Source organism: Mustela lutreola, chromosome 1 (genome assembly GCF_030435805.1).
Source record: "Mustela lutreola isolate mMusLut2 chromosome 1, mMusLut2.pri, whole genome shotgun sequence".
NCBI classification, from domain to species: domain Eukaryota; kingdom Metazoa; phylum Chordata; class Mammalia; order Carnivora; family Mustelidae; genus Mustela; species Mustela lutreola.
The window spans coordinates 22953448-22974044 of record NC_081290.1 but is presented as its reverse complement, the minus strand read 5'-3'; the positions used below and the strand labels follow the sequence as shown (position 1 = coordinate 22974044).

General features: G+C 40.2%; 1 protein-coding gene across 2 annotated transcripts; it reads left to right on the top strand.

Annotated features, from left to right (window-relative positions):
* The first annotated feature begins 954 nt into the window (after positions 1-954).
* ARL9 (ADP ribosylation factor like GTPase 9) lies at positions 955-18188 on the top strand. 2 transcript variants are annotated; one of them, XM_059160699.1, is made up of 4 exons: positions 955-1736; positions 5461-5623; positions 8297-8472; positions 10416-17141. In XM_059160699.1, the coding sequence occupies exons 1-4, from the start codon at positions 1347-1349 to the stop codon at positions 10515-10517; spliced, it is 831 nt and encodes a 276-aa protein (XP_059016682.1). In that variant the 5' UTR covers positions 955-1346; the 3' UTR covers positions 10518-17141. The 2 variants fall into 2 exon arrangements, with proteins under 2 accessions (XP_059016682.1, XP_059016674.1); XM_059160691.1 differs by lacking the exon at positions 10416-17141 and adding an exon at positions 17148-18188 and having other exon boundaries at positions 1119-1736.
* Positions 18189-20597: the final 2409 nt, after the last annotated feature.

Here is a 20597-nt window from a genome sequence, read left to right as displayed (position 1 = left end):
GAAGTATATGGAGAGCAGTTTAACAACAACAAAAAAAATCTGTATACTTTTCAAGTATACTTTTATACTTTTTTTTTTAAGGTTTTATTTATTTGACAGAGATCACAAGTAGGCAGGCAGACAGAGCGTGGGAAGCAGGCTCCCCGTCGAGCAGAGAGCCCGATTGCAAGGCTCCATTTCGGGACCTGGGATCATGACCTGAGCTGAAGGCAGAGGCTTTAACCCACTGAACCACCCAGGCACCCTTCAAACAATTTAAGAAATCTTAACACCACCTTTGAAAAGTCCCGTGGTTACCTAATTTGCCACATACAGGATCACTGGGGATGACCATTTTGTTTAGTTGTAGTTTTATTACCCATCATTATTAGTATCTATTTCCTGGCAGATTTACTAATTTAATCTCCAGGTAATTTTATTTAAGCGACGTGTAGCCGGAATTTAAAATAAAGGAACTGTGCATGTTTCTCTTAAGCATCCTGGATATCGGCCTCTAGACCTTCCTTGTGGAATTAACACGGGTCGGAGGGCGGGAAGATAACGGATTTCACTTTCAGACTTGTGATAACTGGCCGGGAAACCTCCGGGACGCTCTTGGGCGCTGGCTTCCAAAGCGTTCTTCGGATGGGAGACACGTGGGCCTGGCGGCCCTAGGATGATGTGGGGGAGGTGACACACCAGGAACTGGGCCGACTTGGAAGGCCTTTCTTTTTTTTTTTTTTTTTTTTTTAAAAGACTTTATTTATTTATTTGACAGAGAGAAATCACAAGTAGATGGAGAGGCAGGCAAAGAGAGAGAGAGGGAAGCAGGCTCTCTGCTGAGCAGGGAGCCCGATGTGGGACTCGATCCCAGGACTCTGAGATCATGACCTGAGCCGAAGGCAGCGGCTTAACCCACTGAGCCACCCAGGCGCCCCTTGGAAGGCCTTTCTGAGACACTGCGCTCAGTACTAGGGAATCGGGGGCATTGTGCGACCTCCTGGGTCGCCTGGGGCGATTTTCCTACCCTGAAGATAAGTCCCACGGGCCTCTCCCAACTCTCGAAGCTGGGCCTCCCCACCTCCCTATGTTCAACGCTCCCTCTGGCTCTCCCCCTCTATCCTCTCCCCCGCCCCGGGTTCGGCGAATCCGCGGCGCCGCAGACCCCCGCTAGTGGGCGTCAGATGCGCGGCGGCAGCCAGCGCGCCGGGGTACTGGCCTCCGCCGCGCGGTGACCGCGGGTGTTGTCTACGCCGCGTGGACCTACGTCTCCACCTTGCGTCCGCCACGGGGGCCACACCTGCCAGGACCCAGGACACAGGATCCAGCGCGCGGGCGCGCGGATAGAGGAAATTAGGGCGGTGGGGATGGAGAAGGGAAAGGTGATGGAGAAGGGGAAGGTGATGGAGAAGGGGAAGGCGGTGGAGAAGGGGAAGGTGATAGAGAAGGGGAAGGTGATAGAGAAGGCGAAGGTGATAGAGAAGGCGAAGGTGAATGATAAGGGGAAGGTGATGAAGAAGGGGAAGGAGCCAGAGAAAGAGAAAATTCGGGAAAAAGGAAAAGAAGAGAAAAAGACGGAGGTGGAGAAGGAGAAAATTAAGGGGAAAGAGAAAGGAAAGGAGGAGAAGAGTAACTGTAAGGAGGAGGAGAAGAGGAAAGAGCGCGAGACCGAGAAAGAGAAGGAACAGCTCAAGGGAAAAGAAGAGAAAGAGAAGAAGGACAACAGCGCCTTGACAAAGCCCCCGCTGGAGCCGCCGGTAAGGGACCGGGGCCTCGCCCGGCTCTCCAAGGCCATCGTGGACGGTCAGGCCCGAGCGCCGCCGGCTCTGTTACGTCCGAGGCCCCGACCCGCGCGGGAGGGAATCGGGTCTGGGTTTGAGGGCATTTTACTCTGTGGATGGAAGCGGGTGTGCCAAGCTTCCCAAGCCCGTCGCTGGCCCCTTCTCCCGGTCACCTGCCTTACCCTCAGCCCTAACCCCGCCCCTGCGTCCCCCCGCCCACCCCCCGCGGGTGGTGCCGCGGTGAGGAAGAGGAGGGCGCGGTTGGTCCGCCCCGGGCGGAAGCGGCCCTTCTCGCGCCGCATCTCCGGCCGCCTCCCGCACCGACACCAGGCCCGAGCCCTCGCGGCCCTCGGACTCGGACTCGGTCCGGCTGCTCTCCGTGGTGCGGGGTTCGCGAATTCGTGCACGTGCGTCCGAGGGCTGGACCTTCTCCGTGGTTACTGCTTCCATTGTTTTCGCACCACCAGCGCCCACGGGGGTGGTCGCAAAGTTTTAACGGAAAGGTCCCAGGACCCAGGCACTGCAATCGCAAAAAGAAGTGCTATGGGGGCGCCTGGGTGGCTCAGTGGGTTGAGGCCTCTGCCTTCGGCTCGGGTCATGGTGCCAGGTTCCTGGGATCGAGCCCCACATCGGGCTCCCGGCTTAGCGCGGAGCCTGCTTCCCCCCTCCGCCCCCTCCCCATCCGCCTGCCGCTCTGCCCGCTTGTGATCTCTGTCAAATAAATAAAATCTTAAAAAAAAAAAAAAAAAAAGAAAGAAAGAAAGAAATACTATGACTACTTATATGAGGTACCTAGGGGAGTCAAAGTCGTAGAGTAGAACTGGTGGTTGCCTGAGGTTCTGAGGGGAGGGAGACTGTCTCAGCATTCTGAATGTATTTTAATACTACCGAATCGTATCCTTAATAATGGGTAAGACGGTATGTTTTATATTATACTTTATTTATATTAAATTTATGTGTATTTTACCACAGTGAAAAAATTGAGGGGGTGTAGGATAAAAAGAAAGAAAAAACTGGCACTGTTTGGATCAGCTTAATAAGCTTCTTGCTCCTGGAGTTCCTGAGCTCACAGGTGCTTTCTGGTTCTAAACAATTTGAATTATTAACGGCGATTTGATCTCTGGTAAAACACAAACTGTTATAGACCCATATATGGTTAAAATAATGACTATTGACAGGGAACAGTGGCGCTCAAAATCACAAATTATGTCAGAACTTTTGGTTTAACAATAATCCTAGCTTTCCTTAAGAGATGATCAACATGAGAAAGCATGTATTTTAGCATGTGTTTTGCCAAAAAAATAAATAAATAAAGTAAAATGTGAGCAGTGACTGCAGAATTTCTAGACAGGATAGAGTAGGACAGCCATGTGGTTGGAAGGAGAGTAGGGAACCATTTTTACTCACAATATTTCCTAGGATCTCAGATACCATTATTTTGGCACCACTGAGAAAGAAAAAAAAAAAATGCTGCCAATCAAAATATGACATACCCAGACACTTGGGTGGCTTAGTTGATTAAGAATCCAACTCTTTTTTTTTTTTTTTTTAAAGATTTTATTTTTATTTGTCAGAGAAAGAGAGAGGAAGAGAGAGCGAGCACAGGCAGACAGAACGGCAGGCAGAGACAGAGGGAGAAGCAGGCTCCCTGCCGAGCAAGGAGTCCGATGTGGGACTCGATCCCAGGACCCGATCCCAGGACGCTGGGATCATGACCTGAGCCGAAGGCAGCTGCTTAACCAACTGAGCCACCCAGGCATCCCAAGAATCCAACTCTTGATGTCAGCTCAGGTCATGATCTCAGTGTCTTGAGATCAAGCCCGCCGTGGGGTTCTGTGCTCAGCTAGGAGTCTTAAGATTCTCCCTTTTCCTTTGCCCCTTCCCCCAAGCCCCCCCCCCATCTCTATTTCTCTCTCTCAAAAAAAAAAAAAGACACACCATGAATTGTAAAACCCTCGTTTTGGAGATGTTAAAAATGGAGGGAGGATTGCTTGTTGGAATTGATAAAGTATGTTGGGGTCATCTTGAGTTGGTGGAGACAGTAAGGGGGACACAATTCACACCCTACAGCAATTTCTTGGGCCCAAATCTGCTTCAGAGCATGCAGTTTAAATCATCCTGTGAGATATTCTCTATCCATGAAGTCCTTCTTCCTCACCACCACACTTCCAGAATGATACTCTCATGCTTAGATGCAGATGAGAGGGAAATGGAGATGAAGATAGAAAATAACTATGGAAATACCATTTGCTTTAAGAGCCATCAAGAATTCCAAAAACAGGGCGCCTGAGTGGTTCAGGGGGTTAAGCCTCTGCCTTCAGCTCAGGGTCCTGGGATAGAGCCCCGCGTCAGGCTCTCTGCTCGGCGGGGAGCCTGCTTCCCTCCACCCCTGCCTGCCTCTCTGTCTACTTGTGATTTTTATCTGTCAAATAAATAGATAAAATCTTAAAAAAAAAAAAGAATTCCAAAACAAACATGTACTTTTTCTAATTCTTTTATTCACAAGACAGTTTTAATAAATTATGCTGTCTATACAAGACCCTACTAGACCAGATCTTCAAACATCTCACTTTCACATAGATCTTATTTTCAAAAGAAGAAAAAGTGGGATAGTGAAAAAAATTCACTTTTTACTAGAAAACCAGTCTAAATCTAACATCAACATTTAGTGTTCAAGTATAAATACAAAAGATTATTGTTACTTCTAAACCAATGTAATTGAAGACAATTACTGGTGTTTTTGTGCATGAGAAACTTCTTCAGTAGGCAGTTTGGGAAATAGAATTGAGTTCCTGTGGGCAATTTGTATTGTTAGTCATTTATTACTGTTCACATTAAATTTTGTACCCTAAAAGTCACTTTTCTGAGCACTCTGAACTTTTCATACCAACCTGCCCTTCTTGTCTCTCAATCACTTGTTATAAAAATTTCTAAGTCTGCTTCTTTCTGAAGTTTATGTCAAGTTCAACAGGTTTTAACATCTGATTGTAAAATAAATGTTCATTTGTGATTGGAACCTGTTTAACAGTTTCTATAACCTTAGCCTTTTCATTTAATCATGATACTTCTATTAAAAAGTATAAGAGGGGAAACTTCCCCTAGTCTTTTATCTAGTTAGTGATCCAATTGGGAAAAGAAAACAGATCAATACTATGAGACTTCGGGTGCTTACATGCTGAATGGCATGTAAGTGAGTGCATGAACCACAGATATCCCAAGATCCCAAACAACAAACTGAATTCTGTTTCAATCCGCAGTGGACATGAACTCAAGCAGCAAAGTGAAGATCGCATCCTGTGATCTATGGCACCGCCTATAAATCCTGTTATATTATGCAGTCTATATTTAATAGATTGATCACCACCATTCTAGGTGGGGGGTGTGATTAATACCACATAACTAATGGCTGATTATAAAATACAGACTGGTACGGTTTGTCCTAGTTCTGTTAATTTTTTTTTTAAGTAAACTCTATACCCAACATGGGGCTTGAAATCACGACCCCAAGACCAAGAGTCCCATGCTCTACCAACAGAGCCAGCCAGGTGCTCCTAGACATATTAATGTTTCATGAATTTTTGTTCTGGTTTACAATTCCACAATTATTATTGGGTCCTACCACAGGCAGGCACACTGCCAGGAGCCAGGGAAACAAGCCCCTGGTTGCATGAGTTTATTGATTGGTCTTTTGTTTTCACAGGAGAAAAATAAGCAGATCCTTGTGTTGGGCCTGGATGGAGCAGGAAAGACCAGCGTTCTGCACTCTCTAGCTTTAAACAGAGTCCAGCACAGCGTGGCACCCACCCAAGGTTTCAATGCAGTATGCATCAACACCGAGGATAGCCAGATGGAGTTTCTGGAGAGTAAGCCTGCTTTCTCATTAGTAACAGGATAGGCTTATCTTGTTATACCTTAAGCCAGACCTATTGTTAGCATCATTGTACCCTTATGAAAAGTCACACTGGGTCAGGTTTGCCTACGGTTTTAGAATGCGTATGTAGTTTAATAGTTCATTGTGGAGGAAATCACTTCCTTTCCTTGTTTCCTCCTTTTTTCAGTGCTGGTATGAGAGGGAGTGGCAAGGAAGGCTACAGCACCCCCTCCGATAATACGCTCTCAATTCCCTCACTACCCCAAGAAACATTCAATCTAAGTAAATACAGCAAATACACATACTTCCTTCTCTGAAAAAGCCCCAAATCTCTTTTTGTAACCAGAGGGCAGCCCAGAAGTCTCTATGCTAAAGTAATTCTGGGGTCACCCCCTCTCGAAATCGTGTTGTTCCCCAAAGTTGCATTATATTCAGTTCTTTACATTTTCTCCTTGGATGATTTATCCATCCTATTGGCCTTAAAAAATACCATCTCTGTGTTAATGACACCCAGATTTATCTATCCCAGATTTATCTATCCAACCCAACCATAAATCCAATCCAGCCTAAAATGGTCGAGACAAAGTGCTTGCTTTATCTCCATTACTGTTCCTTTCCCTATAATCTACTGGTCCGTAAATGGTTCCTTAGCTATCGTGTTACCAGCCAGAAACAATAGGAGTCACCCTTGATGTCTCCTTTTGTACCCCCAACTCTAGTCCACAAATAAAACACTATGAGTTTTCTACCTCTAAACAAAGCTGAAATTCATCAGTTCATCAGTTACATCTTTTCCTACTGCACTTATGTCAGCTGGAACCTACACCGTCTCTCCCTTAAATTACTGTAATCACCTTTTAATTTTTCCTTTCAGTCACAGAAAGAAAGTTTGGGCAGAGAAACTGGTCAACGTGTAGGCAAATCCTTCAGCTAACAACATTATCTGGAATACAAGTTTTAATTCGTTCAGAAGCTATAGAAGAGATAATAATTTTAACCAAATAGATAGCTAGGAAAATAGTCTCAAAATACAAAAAGTGAAAAGAAAGGAAGGAAGGAACAAAGGAATGAAAAGAAAGGGAGAATCTAATTAGGGGAAGAAATGGACATATCTACCATTGGAGTGAGGGATTTTCAACGTATTGTCAAATTATTAAAATCAAGGAGGAAAAAAATCAACAAGGATCCAGAGAATGTGAATACAACCAACAAGTTTCATCCAATGGACAATATAAGATTGTTCAATTAGACAATTTTAGCTACATCCCAAAGCTAAAATACATATTCCTCTCAAAGATTCATGTAACATTTATCAAAATTGACCACCTGGTAGACCATACAACAGGTGTTAATAAATTTTTCAGAGAAGGGACATCATAAAAACCATGTTCTTTGAATACATTGCAATTAAGTTAGAAGTTAATAACAAAAAGATGAAAATCCCAATATAGGTGAAATGTGATGGTATCACACACAGACACACAAAAATGAGGAACAACCCAAATGTTCATTCATGCTTAAACTAAATATGTTGAAACCATATGAATTACTTAGAAGATTACACAATATTCTTTTTAAAAGTTAGTAACACAAAATGCTTTATTTAGGGAATTAGCCTAGCTAATTCAAACAAAGAACAGACAAATCAAGGCCCTTTCCCAGAAGTATTTTAAATGTTTTTGTTAAGTTTCTAAAACAAGGGTCTTCAAACTTTTTCTGTAAAGGGCTAGGTAGTAAATAATTTAGGCTTTGGGGGCCACATGGTCTCTAGGCAGCCACTAAACTCTGTTGTACTGTGGAAGCAGCCACAGACAATACAGACAATACGTGGCAAGTCCACGATTGTGTTCCGATAAACTTTTATTTGTAGACACTGAAATCCAAATATGATACTTTTACATGTCATGAAATGTTATTCTTTCTCTCCCCCCGCAGCATTTAAAGATGTAAAATCCATTCTCTGTTCCTGTGCTACCAAAAATAGGCCGTGGGCCAGATTTAGACTGCGGGCCATAGTTTGCCAGCCTCTGCTCTAGGAGAAAAATAAAAACTAAATCCATTGTGTATATATTATTATAATTGCCAGAAACTTTCTTCTGGGAAGAATCAGTGGAATGAAATAATCCAAAGGCATTTTCTTTCTTTAATGCCCACAGGATCCTATTAAATCTTAGTGCAGTGTTAAGAGGAGAAATTAGTTCTGGGATTTTGATAAAGGAAAAAGACTGTGCAAGTGAGTCTGGCCAGGGAATTCGTCTATTTGAAACTTATTTTGGAGAAAGGTGTGTTTTAACCTACCACCCTGAATTATTTTAGTGACGTACTCCCATTTTCTGAGCTCAACTGTTAGGCGGTGGCCCCCATGGCCGCTCTGTGTTACAGGGCAGGGGGCATCCACTGTATTCATGGTAGTATCTAGTCTTTATGCTGAGTCTTTGTGTCCCAGAATGATTGAACCACTTATGGAGGGTAAATATTTCCACCAGCCACTTCTCTAGTAACATGCCTCTGGTCATTCTCAGAATTGGATACACTCTGACACAGTGGCATTTTATCAGAACACCTGTCCAGTGTTTGGAAATTATCTAAGAGGGTCTTTCCTGCCTTCTCAGCAGCTGCTTCTGCTATGTTTTTGTCATATTTTTTTCTCTGCTGTTCTCTGTAGTTGGTGGCAGTGAACCTTTCCGTTCCTATTGGGAAATGTACCTATCCAGAGGATTGCTGCTGATCTTTGTGGTGGATTCAGCTGATCACAACAGATTACCTGAAGCCAAGAAACACCTTCATCAATTAATTGAAACAAACCCAATCCTTCCTCTGGTTGTGTTTGCAAACAAACAGGTAAAAATCTGGGCAGCTCTAAGTTTCACTTAATAGTTTTATTATTACTTACAGAAATAGAAATGTCTACTTTTAATAGCTAGATATTTAACAATATGCTATATATGCAGTTTAGTTTACACTTATAAGATCTATTGGATTATAAACTCCTTGAAAATAAAAACCATTATTCCCTTATGCTGGACAAGCATAGTAGAAATGCAACAAATATGCGTTGAATTTAATTCAGTAAACATTTACTGGTGGTTGAATTGATTTCAACAAAATATTTGAGCATCTACAATACATAAAGGAATAGTTTGCTTTAGATCAATTAGCCTGACCTGAATTTATTACACACACATAAAAAATATTAAACAAACAACCCTGGAGAAACTGGAACCCTTACAGTGTCGTTGGGAATGTAAAATGGTGCAGCCACTTTAGAAAACAGTATGGCAGTTCCTTAAAAAAAATACATTAAAAATAGAATTTGCATATCCAGCAATTCCACGTCTGGGTGTATACTCAAAAGAATTGAAAGCAGGAACATGAACAGATACTCATCCATCCATATTCACAACAGAATTATTCACAATAGTCAAAAGGTAGAAGCAACCCAAGTGTCCCTCCGTGGGTGAATGGATAAATAAAACACGATACATACAGACAATTCAGCCTTAGAAAAGGAAATTCTGACACATGCTGTGATATGGATAAACCTTGAGGACCTTATGCTAAGAGAAATAACCCAGCAAGAAAACAACAAATATCATATGATCCCACTTTCATGAGGTACCTGGAGTAGTCAAGTTCAGAGACAGAAAATAAATGAGAGGTTACAAGGGAATGGGAGGAGAGGAGAAGGAAGAGTCATTGTTTAACGGGTACAGGGTTTATATTAACGATGGTTGCCTTGGGTTTGGGGAGGGAGAAATGGGAGTTACTGCTTTGTGGGTACAGAGTTGCAGTTTTGCAAGATGAAGAGACTTCTGGAGGTGGACCGTTGCACAGTGAATGTACTGAATGTGCTCTCATGCATGGTTAAGACAATAAATTTTGTTATGTGTATTTTACCACAATAAAAAAAGTTAAAAATACTAAACATCGACAGCATTGTAATAGTAAAGCCCCTCTTTCTTCTTTTTTTTATGTTTTATTTTCAGCATAACAGTATTCATTATTTTTGTAAAGCCCCTCTTTCAATTGCTTTAAGATAGCCAGTCATTAGGGAACTTAACTGTCCCGCCACTTCTGAGGGTGAATGTCTTAATGGCAGTAAACTAAGTAATTACAAACGACCACCTAAAGGAATCTATGTTCCAGTCCAGCACAGAAGCTAGTCCTGCAGATTTTATTTAAAAGAGGAGCTTTTGTTTTGTTTTGTTTTGTTTTGTTTTAAACGGGAGCATCTTACATACCATAAACTACAAAGGCCATGGCACATGCAAGTGAGCTCTATAGTATTCCATTGCATGAATATACCACATTTTTACACATTTCATTCTGGGTGCTTGGGTTATTTCTAATGGTTTATTATTATAAACAGTGTTACAGTGAATCTTCATGTATGTGTCTCCTTGTAGATATGTATCAACATTTCTCTAGTGCATACATCTAAAAGAGAAATTGCTGGGTTTTCAGATTTGTACATAATCAGCTTTACTAGATCTTACCAAGCTGCTTTCCAAAGATATTGCACCAATTTACTCTCTAGAGAGCAGAATATGACAGATTTTAGCAGCTCCACATCCATTTCAGTACTTGGTATTGTCAACCTTTTTCATTTTTGCCAGTCTGATGGAGCTGAAATTTTATCCTATTATTCTAATTTGCATTTCCCTAATTACTAGTTCAGCTTCAACATCTTTTCAGCTGTACATTGGTTATTAGTTTCAAATTCGTTTCATTCTTTGAAACTCATTTCCACATCTGTGGATTGTCTTTTATTTATTTATTTTTAGAGACAGAGAGCAAGTGAGAGAGAGGGGAGGGGCAGAAGGAGAGGCAGAAAAAGAATCTCAAGCAAGCTCCATGCCCGGTGCAGAACCCAACATGGGGCTTGATCCCACGACCCCAAGATCATGACCTGAGTGGACGTGAAGAGTTGGTCACTCTACTGACTGAGCTACCCAGGCACCCCTGTGAATTTTCTTTTAATATCTCTTCCCAAATTTCTATTAGGTTGTTTATCTTTTCTTATTTGAGTTGTAGAAATCTTTCCTATCTTTCAGAAAAATAATCCTTTATTACTTGTAGGCATTCTGTGTGTCTTCCTCAGCAACTTGTTGACTATTATTTTACTTTGCTTATGGTTATCTTCTTTATACATAGCTTTCCATTTGTTTTTTTAAATGACATTTTAAAAAATGTATTTTCATTCCAGTGAACATAGAGCAATAGATATTACTTTCAGGTGTATGATGCGGTAATTCAGTAGTTTCAAATATTACTCAGTGTGCATCAAGGTAGGTATAATCTTAATTGTCTTCACCTATTTCACCCAGCCCCCCACTCACCTCCTGTCTGGAAACTGTTCTCTATAGTTAAGAGTATGTTTTTTGGGGTGTCTCTTTTTCTTTCCTTTGTTTCTCTTGTATCTTAAATTTCATATATTTTTCTTTCTCTCACTGGCTTATTTCACTTAGCATTGTACTCTGTAGATCCATCCATGTTGTTGCAAATGGCAAGATCTCCTTCTTTTTTATGGCTGAGTAATATTCCTCTGTGTGTGTGTGCGTGTGTGTGTGTGTGTGTGTGTGTTACATCTTGTTTAGCCATCTATTGATGGATACTTGGATTGCTTCCATACTTTGACAGTTGTAAATTATGCTTCAGTATACATAGGGGTGCGTATATCCCTTTGAATTAGTGTTTCCTTATTCTTTGGGTATTCCAGTAGTGTGATTACTGGATTATAGGGTAGTTCTATTTTCTTATTTAAAGTAAACTCTATACCCAGTGTGGGGCTCAAACTCATGACTTTGAGCTCAAGGGTCATTTGCTCTACTGACTGAGCCAGCCAGGCATCCCAGGATAGTTCTATTTTTACTCCTTTTTTTTTTTTAAAGGTTTTTAAATTATTTATTTGACAAGATCACAAGTAGGCAGAGAGAAGGAGGAAGCAGGCTCCCTGCTGAGCAAAGAGTCCGATGTGGAGCTCAATCCCAGGACCCTGGGATCATGACCCGAGCCAAAGGCAGAGGTTTTAACCCACTGAGCCACCCAGGTGTCCCTATTTTTACTCTTTTGAGGAACTCCATACTATTTTCCACAATGGCTGCACCAGTTTATATTCCCACCAACAGTGCATGAGGCTTCTTTCTTTCCCCATTCTTGCCAATACTTGTTATTTCTTGTGGTTTTGACTTTAGCCATTCTGAAAGGTGTGAGGTGATAACTCATTGTGGTTTTGATTTGCATTTCTCTGATGATGAGTGAATGTGTTGAGAGCATCTTTTCATGTGTCTCTTGGCCATTTGTATGTCTTTTTTAGAAAACATTCGTTAATGTCTTCTGTCCATTTTTTAATTGGATTATTCGTTTTTTTGTGTTTTAAGTTGTGTAAGTTCTTTATATATTTTGGATACTAATTCTTTATGGGATATGTCATTTGTGAATATCTTCTTCCATTCAGTAGGTTATCTTTTAATTTTGTTGTGTGTTGTTTTTGCTGTGGAGGAGCTTTCTATTTTTGTGTAGTTCCAATAATTTATTTTTGCTTTTGTTTGCCTTACCTTGGCAGATGTATCTAGAAAGATCTTTCTATGGCCAGTTTCAGAGTAAGTGCTGCCTGTGCTATCTTCTAGGATTTTTATGGTTTCAGGTCTCACATTTAGGTCCTTAATCCATTTTTAGTTGGCTTTTGTGTATTGTATAAGAAAATGGTCCAGTTTCATTCTTTTGCATGTTGCTCTCTAGTTTTCCCAACACTATTTGTTTTTCCCATTGCATATTCTTGCCTCCTTTATCCTAGATTAATTGATCATGTAATCTTGAGTTTATTTCTGGGCTTTGTACTCTGTTCTGTTGATCTGTGTCTGTTTTTGTGCCAGTACCATACTGTTTTGATTACTACAGCTTTGTAGTATAACTTTAAGTCTAGAATTGTGCTACCTCCAGTTTTATCTTTTTCAAGATTGCTTTGGCTTTTGGGGGGTCTTGTAGTTCAATACAAATTCTATAATTGTTCTAGTTCTGTGGAAAATGCTGTTGGTATTTGGTAGCTATCGCATTAAATCTGTATACCGCTTTGGGTTGTATAGATATTTTAACAATATTTGTTCTTCTAATCCATGAGCATGTGATGTCTTTCCATTTCTTTGTATTGTCTTCAGTTTCTTTCAACAAAGTTTTATACTTTTCAGAATACAGGTCTTTTGGCTCCTTGGTTAGGTTTATTCTTGGGTATTTTATTATTTTTGGTGCAGTTATAAATGAGATATTTTCCCCCTTAATTTCTCTTTCTGCTCCTTCATTATTAATGTATAGAAATGCAAAGATTTCTGTACATTGATTTTGTATCTTGCAACTTTGCTGAATTCATTTATCAGTTGTAATAGTTTTTTGGTGGAGTCTTCAGGGTTTTCTATAGTGTCATGACATCTGCAAATACTGGAAGTTTGACTTCTTGCTTACTCATTTGGATGCCTTTATTTCTTTTTCTTGGCTGATTGCTGTGGCTAGGACGTCCAGTACTATGTTGAATAAAAGTGGTGAGAGTGGACATCCTTGTGTTGTTCCTTACCTTAGGGAAGAACTCTCAGTTTTCCCCCATTAAGTATGATGTTAGCTGTGGGTTTTTTATATATGGCCTTTATTATGCTGAAGTATGTTCTCTCTAAACCTACTTTGTGGAGGGTTTTTATCATGAAAGGATTAATTACCTTGTCAAATATTTTTCTGCAACTGTTGAAATGATCATATGGTTTTTATCCTTTCTTTTATCGATGTGATGTATCATGTTGCTTGATTTGCAATTATTGAACCACTCTAGCATCCCTGGAATAAATCCCACTTGATCGTGATGAATGTTTTTTTAATGTATTGTTGGATTTGGTTTGCTAATATTTTGTTGAGAATCTTTGCATCTACGTTCATCAGAAGTATTGGCTTGTAGTGCTCTTTTTTTGTGGTGTCTTTCTCTGGTTATGGTATCAGTGTAATGCTGGTCTCATAGAATGAATCTGGAAGATTTCCTTCCTCTTTTTTGAAATATTTTGAGAAGAATAGGTATTAACTCTTCTTTAAATATTTGGTAGAATTCATTTGTAAAGCCATGTGGTGTGGACTTATGTTTGTTGGGAATTTTTTGATTACTAATTCAACTTTGTTGCTGGTAATTGGTCTGTTCAAATTTTATTTCCTCCTAATTCAGTTTTGTCAGGTCATATGTTTCTAGGAATTTATTTATTTATTTTTTTAGTATCCATGTCATTTACTTCTGCGCCAATCTTTATTATTTCCTTCCTTCTGCTAGTTTGTGGTTTTGTTTGTTCTTCTTTTTGTAGCACCTGAATGTGTATGGGTAGGTTGTTTATCTGAGATTTTTCTTGCTTTTTGAGGTAGGCTTGTTTTGCTATAAACTTCCCTCTTAGAACTGCCTTTGCTATGTCCCAAAGATTTTGTACCTTGTATTTCCATTTTCGTCTTTCTTCATGTAATTTTTGATTTCTTGGTTGACCCACTCATTGTTTAGGAGCATGTTATTCAGCCTCCATCTATTTGTGTTCTTTCCAGATTTTTCTTGTGATTGATAACTAGTGTCATAACATTGTGATCAGGAAAGAATGCATGGTAAGTGAGTGAAAGAGAGAGAAAGAGTGCATTCAGTGAGTTGGGGGGAGGGGCAGAGGGAGAAACAGACTCCTGCTGAGCAGGGAGCCAGGCTTGGGGCTGGCTCCCTGGGACTCCAGGATCATGACCTGAGCCAAAGGCTGATGTTTAACTGACTGAGCCATACAGGCACCCCTTCCTCCTCCTTCTCCTTCTCCTTCTCCTCTTCCTCCTCCACCTCCTTCTCCTTCTTCTTCTAAAGTAAACTTTACATCCAATGTGGGGCTCCAACTTATGACCCTGTGATGAAGAGCTCCATGCTCTACTTACTGACTGACCTACCCAGGCACCCTATCCATAATGTGCTTTTATGACTACAAGGAACCCTCTTTTTAATCCAACATTTTCCTCATATTTTCTTCCTCTCCAATTCCATCATTAATTTATTACCTTGAGACATTGCACACAGGTTTACTGGATCTATTTTAACACTGTTCAAATGTCACTACAGGCTCTAAGAATAAGTAAATTCTGATCTCAGACAGGCAATATATTGGGATGACCAATATCTAGAAATGTAATCAACTGCAACCAGATGCCACCAGAAACATTTTTCTAGATATGTCTCCTGAGGCAAGGGAAATAAAAGCAAAAATAAACTGTTGGGACTACATTAAAATAAAAAGCTTCTGCACACCAAAGGAATCCATCAACAAAACAAAAAGGCAAGGGGCACCTGGGTGGTTCAGTGGGTTAAGCAGTTAAGTGGCTGCCTTTGGCTCAGGCCTTGATCCTAGGTCCAGTTTTGGAATGGAGCCCCACGTTGGCTTCCTGCTCAGTGGGGAGCCTACTTCTTCTCCTCTGCTGCTTCCCCTTGCTCGTGGTCTCTCTATCTCTCTCTCAAATAAACAAGTAAAATCTTTTTAAAAAGGGAAATACTGGGACACCTGGGTGGTTCAGTCAGTTAAAAGTGGCTACCTTCAGCTCAGGTCATAATCCTGGGGTCCTGGGATTGAGTCCCACATCAGGCTCCTTGCTCAGTGGGGAGCCTGCTTCTCCCTCTCCCTCTGCCCCTGCTCATGTGCACTGTCTCTCACTCTCTCCCTCCCTCTCCCTCTGTCAAATAAATAAATAAAATTTAAAAAAAAATAAATAATAAAGAAGGCAAATACTAACTGGGAATAAATATTTGCAAATGATGTATCTGATAAGGACTTAATATGCAAGATATGTAGAGAACTTACCCAACTCAATATTCAAAAAGCAAATAACCCAATTAAAAAATATGTAGGAGATACAATGAACAGACATTTCTCCAAAGAAGATATACAGATGTTCAACAGACACATGAGAAAGATGCCCAACACCATTAATCATCAGAAAAATGTAAATTGAAACCACAATGAGATATCACTTTATACCTGTCAGAATGGCTAGAATCAAAAAGACAAGAAATAGCAAGTGTTGTTAAGGATGTGAAAAAAGGACTTCTGTCCATTGTTGACAAGAAAGTAAATTGGTACAGGCACTGTGGAAAACAGGATTATGGGTCCTCACAAAATTGAAAACAGAAATACCATTATGATCCAATAATTCCACTACTGAGTATTTACCCCCCAAAAAACTTAAATACCATTTCAAAAAGGTATATGCATCTCTGTGTTTATTGGAGCATCATTTACAGTAGGTAAGATAAGGAAGTAACTCAAGTGTCCATCAACAGGTAAATGGATAAAGAAGATGTAGCATATATACACATACTGGAGCATTACTCACCATAAAAAGAATGAGATCTTGCCATTTGTGAGAATAGGGGTGGACCTAGAGATTATTATGCTAAGTGAAATGAGAAAAATACCATATGCTTTCACTTATATGTGGAATCTAGACAACAAAGGAACAAACAAAACAAGAAGGAGAAATAGACCAATAAGTACAGAGAACAAATTGGTGGGTGCCGGGGGAAAAGCGGTAGGGGGATGGGCAAAAAGGAGTGAAAGTGGGGAGCACCTGGGTGGCTCAGTGGATTGGGCCTCTGCCCTTGGCTCAGGTCATGATCTCGGGGTCCTGGGATTGAGCCCCACATTGAGCTCTCTGCTCAGCAGGTAGCCTGGTTCTCCCTCTCTCTGCCTGTCTCTCTACCTACTTGTGATCTCTCTGTCAAACAAATAAAAATTTAAAAAAAAAAAAAAAAGGAGTGAAAGAGAATGGGAGGTACAGGCTTCCAGTTATGGAATAAATAGGTCACTGAGATGAAAGGTACAGCATATACAATGGCATATGCTGAATATAGTCAGTGGAATCATAATAGCATTGTATGGTGAGGGATGGTAACTACAATTACGGTGAACGTAGAATAACATACGGGGTTGTCAAATTATTATGTTGTACACCGAAAACTAATGTAACTGTGTGTCAACTATACTTCAATAAAAAAATTGATCCTATTGAAAATGATTTGGATAAATAAAAAAGAAATGGAAAAAAATAGGAGCATATTGACTACAGTGTTTGGAAAATTGATTAAAGTATTAGAATGGTTTAACTTCATTCCAGAAATTCTTTCTTGATGATAGCTCATAACTGCTGATACAATTCTGCTGCCCTTTATTTTTCTCTCTCTCATTTTTTTGGTAAGTAATCTCTATACCCAATAGGGGGCTCACACTCAAAACCCCAAGATCAGAAGTTGCATGCTCTACCAACTAAGCCAGATAGATGCCCCACTGTTGGTATAATTCTGATTAAAATATTTATATTCAGACAACCACTGGGATCATAATAATGGGGTAACAATATCCTTTACATTAAAATGAAGGTGAGATCATTGAGAGCAATAAATGAGAATAATAAATGTATCTATCCAAAAGGATTGCAAAATAACCAGCTCTTTCCTATGCTTTTTCTATTCTGGGTTGAAGGATCTTGAAGCAGCCTATCGTATTACAGATATCCATGAAGCTTTGGCATTGTCTGAGGTGGGAAATGACAGGAAGATGTTCTTGTTTGGAACCCAAGTGACTGAGAACGGCTCAGAAATACCCTCCGTTATGCAAGATGCCAAAGACTTGATTGCACACCTGGCTGCAGATATGCAGTGACCACGCCCAGACCCACTGTGCAGCTGTCAATCTAAATCTCACTGGGGACTGTTGAGTGACAGGTTTGAAGCCGAAGGTTTCCTCTGTCAAATAAAAAAATAAGCCATTTCCTATTTTCTTAATGCATGACATATATACAAAGATAATGTTAATTGATTAAGAGCCTCTCTGTGTTTAGATTTTAAACTTTAAAAATATCAGTAAAATAATATATTTGGGGGGATTTGGATTTTCAGCAACAAAATTAAAGTGAACATTAGTAAGCATTCAAACCATTTGTAGTTTTTCGATGGCATGAGATTTATAGTAAAATATTTTAATAAACTACCTACCTCTTTTCAAGTAAAAATCCAGGTGTCTTTCCTTAAGTAGATTCACTTAATACTGTAAGGAAAGAAATATCAGGATAAAGCAATGAGAAAAGTAAGCACTATCAGATATACATAGAAATAGAAATTAATAGCATTTAGAAAGATTTAGAAAAGGCTTCTCTTTCAAGAGCCTGATATAAAGTAGAATAGGAGGGAACACTGAGGATTTGATTTTTAAATACTTGAATTTTGCTCTTATACATAGATAAGCTTTCTTCACTAGAAATATTTTATGATAACTCTGTTCATCTACAAACATGATATAAATCCAATTTTTAAATTTAGTGTCTTGTTTTGATTTAAAAAAATAAACAAAGAGCGCCTGGGTGGCTCAGGTGTTTAAGCATCTGTCTTTGGCTCCGGTCTTGATCCCAGTGTCCTGGGGTGGAGTCCCACATCAGGCTTTCTGCTCAGCGGGGAGCCTGCTTCTCCCTCTCCCACTTGCCCTGCTTGTGTTCCCTCTCTCATTGTGTCTCTGTCAAATAAATAAATAAATATCTTTAAAAAACAAACAAAAGGACTTCAGTTTCTAGTCAGTATGTAAGAAGCTCGGAAGCTGCCCCTCCATTCTAACAAGTAAAAAGCTAAATAGACTAAAAATCAACAACTCTTCTAAGATCCATAAGAGAGATGAGGACACAAGGCAAACTCCTGCCCCTGAGACTGAAGAAACCAATACGAGAATACGGAGAGTAACAATTTACTGAAGCAAAGTTTCATGAGTGGAAACCAACTGTGGGAACCGGTGCTGGTGCCAGGGTGGGAAAACCAGAACTGTGATTGACGAATTGCTGGAGGTTCAGATGGATGACTATGAGTAAAAACTCCAGGGGATCCAGGCATAGTGGGGTCCCTATAATTTTGTGAGTCTCAGCTCCAGGAGCTTGATGAGGTTCCCACAGCAAATATCAGAGAAAAATCCCCTGGTGCTTCCAGAAGAGGGAAGAAAAATATTCCAAAGCACTCTTTCTTTATCAACAAGGCCTGTCTTCACTGAAAACTAGTTAACCAGAACCTAACTTCCTGAGGTATTATCAAACCCTAACCTGAGGAAGAGAAATACCCAACTCCAGCCCATTCTAGGCATTTTGTCCCACATAAGCAAAGAAGACGACAAAGGCAGATATGTGAAGTTCACAGTCCAGAGGCACAGGCTCACTAAAAGACTAAGACCAATCACAGGACTGCAGAACACTTCTCCCTCCCACACCTCACCACCACATTACTGAAGGTCTGTTTATAGCAGTTTCTTTTACTTAGGACATCATTCTTGGCTATCAAGGAAAAATTATAAAACTCACATAAAGCCAATGGGTTGGTTGGTTGACTGTCTGACTCTTGATCTCAGCTTGGGTCTTGATCTCAGGGTTATGAACTCAAACCTTGCATTGGGCTCTGTGCTGGAGGTGGAGCCTATTTAATAAAAAACAAAACAAAGCAAAAAACAACCACACAGAAGAGACAACAGAACCATATGCAACATCAGGGGGAAAAAAAACAAAAAACAACTCAGAACAGAATAACCAGGAAATGTAGGACAACTACGAAAGATGTAAAATGCATGTAATGGGAATACCAGAGGGAGCAAAAAGAAAAAAAAGAAATAGAAGAAACATTTGAAGCAATAATGAGTGTGCAGATTTCCCCCAAATTAATGTTATGCATCAAACCACAGATCCCAGAAGGTCCAGAACACCAGTCAGGATAAATGCCCCCAAATTACACATAGACGTATCATTTTTAAACTGCAGAAAATTAAAGATAAGAAAAAATAATCATGAAAGAAGTCAGAGGATAAAAAGCCATCTATAGAGAAATAAAGATAAGAATTACATTGTACTTCTTCTCAGAAACTATGCAAGTAAGAAGAGAGTGAGTGAAACATTTAATGTGTTGAGAGAGAAAGCCCACCAACCTAGAATTCTATACTTTGTGAAATTATCCTCAAAATTAAAGAAGTCTTTCTCAAATGAAAAAAAAAAAATCAAGGGAATTTGTTGCCAATAGACCTGCCTTGCAAGAAATGTTTAAAAGAAGTTATTCAGAGAGAAGGAAAACAATAGAGGTCAGAATTTCACATCTACTTAATTAAAGGAAGAGTACTGGAAAAGAAATAAGTGAAGGTAAAATTAAAACTTCTATTTTTAATTCTTTTTAAAAATATTTTATTTATGTATTTGGCATAGAGAGAGAGAGCATAAGCAGGGGGAGTGGCAGACAGAGGGAGAGCCAGAAGCAGGCTCTCTGCTGAGCAGGGATCCCAATGTGGGGCTTGATCCCAGGATTCTGGGATCGTGACCTGAGCCGAAGGCAGACACTTAACTGACTGAGCCATCCAGTGCCCCTATTTCTTTTTTATTTTTAAATATTTATTTATTTGAGAAAGATATTGAGCATGGAGATGGGGAGGGGCAGAGAGAGAAGCAGACTCCCTGCTGAGCAGGGAACCCGACACTGGGATAGATCCCAGGACTACTGGATCACGACCTGAGCAGACCTCAGATGCCTAACTGACTGAGGTACCCAGGTGCCCCTGATAAAAGAATTTGTTCTGCAAATGCTTCCTTTTAAAATTTGGGATTTGTGGCAAAATAAAAAACAAATTTAGTGAAGATGATTACCCCTTTGAATATTAGCACATAACCTCCACTATCAAGTATTGGATTGAAATAAAACATACTTGAACTTAGGCATATATGTGTAAAATATTAATTGCCCTCTGAGAGATGAGACGTTAGAGTGATACTTTAAGGTTACTGATTTTCTCACCTTCAGAGTTGCAGAATAATGTTGAATAGTATTACATCACAACAGCCACTTGGGTTTCTAAGGTCAGTCAGACCTTCCTTTATCTGTCCTATGGAAGCTGGATCGCCCAGTGATTCAGGATTGTCAGAAA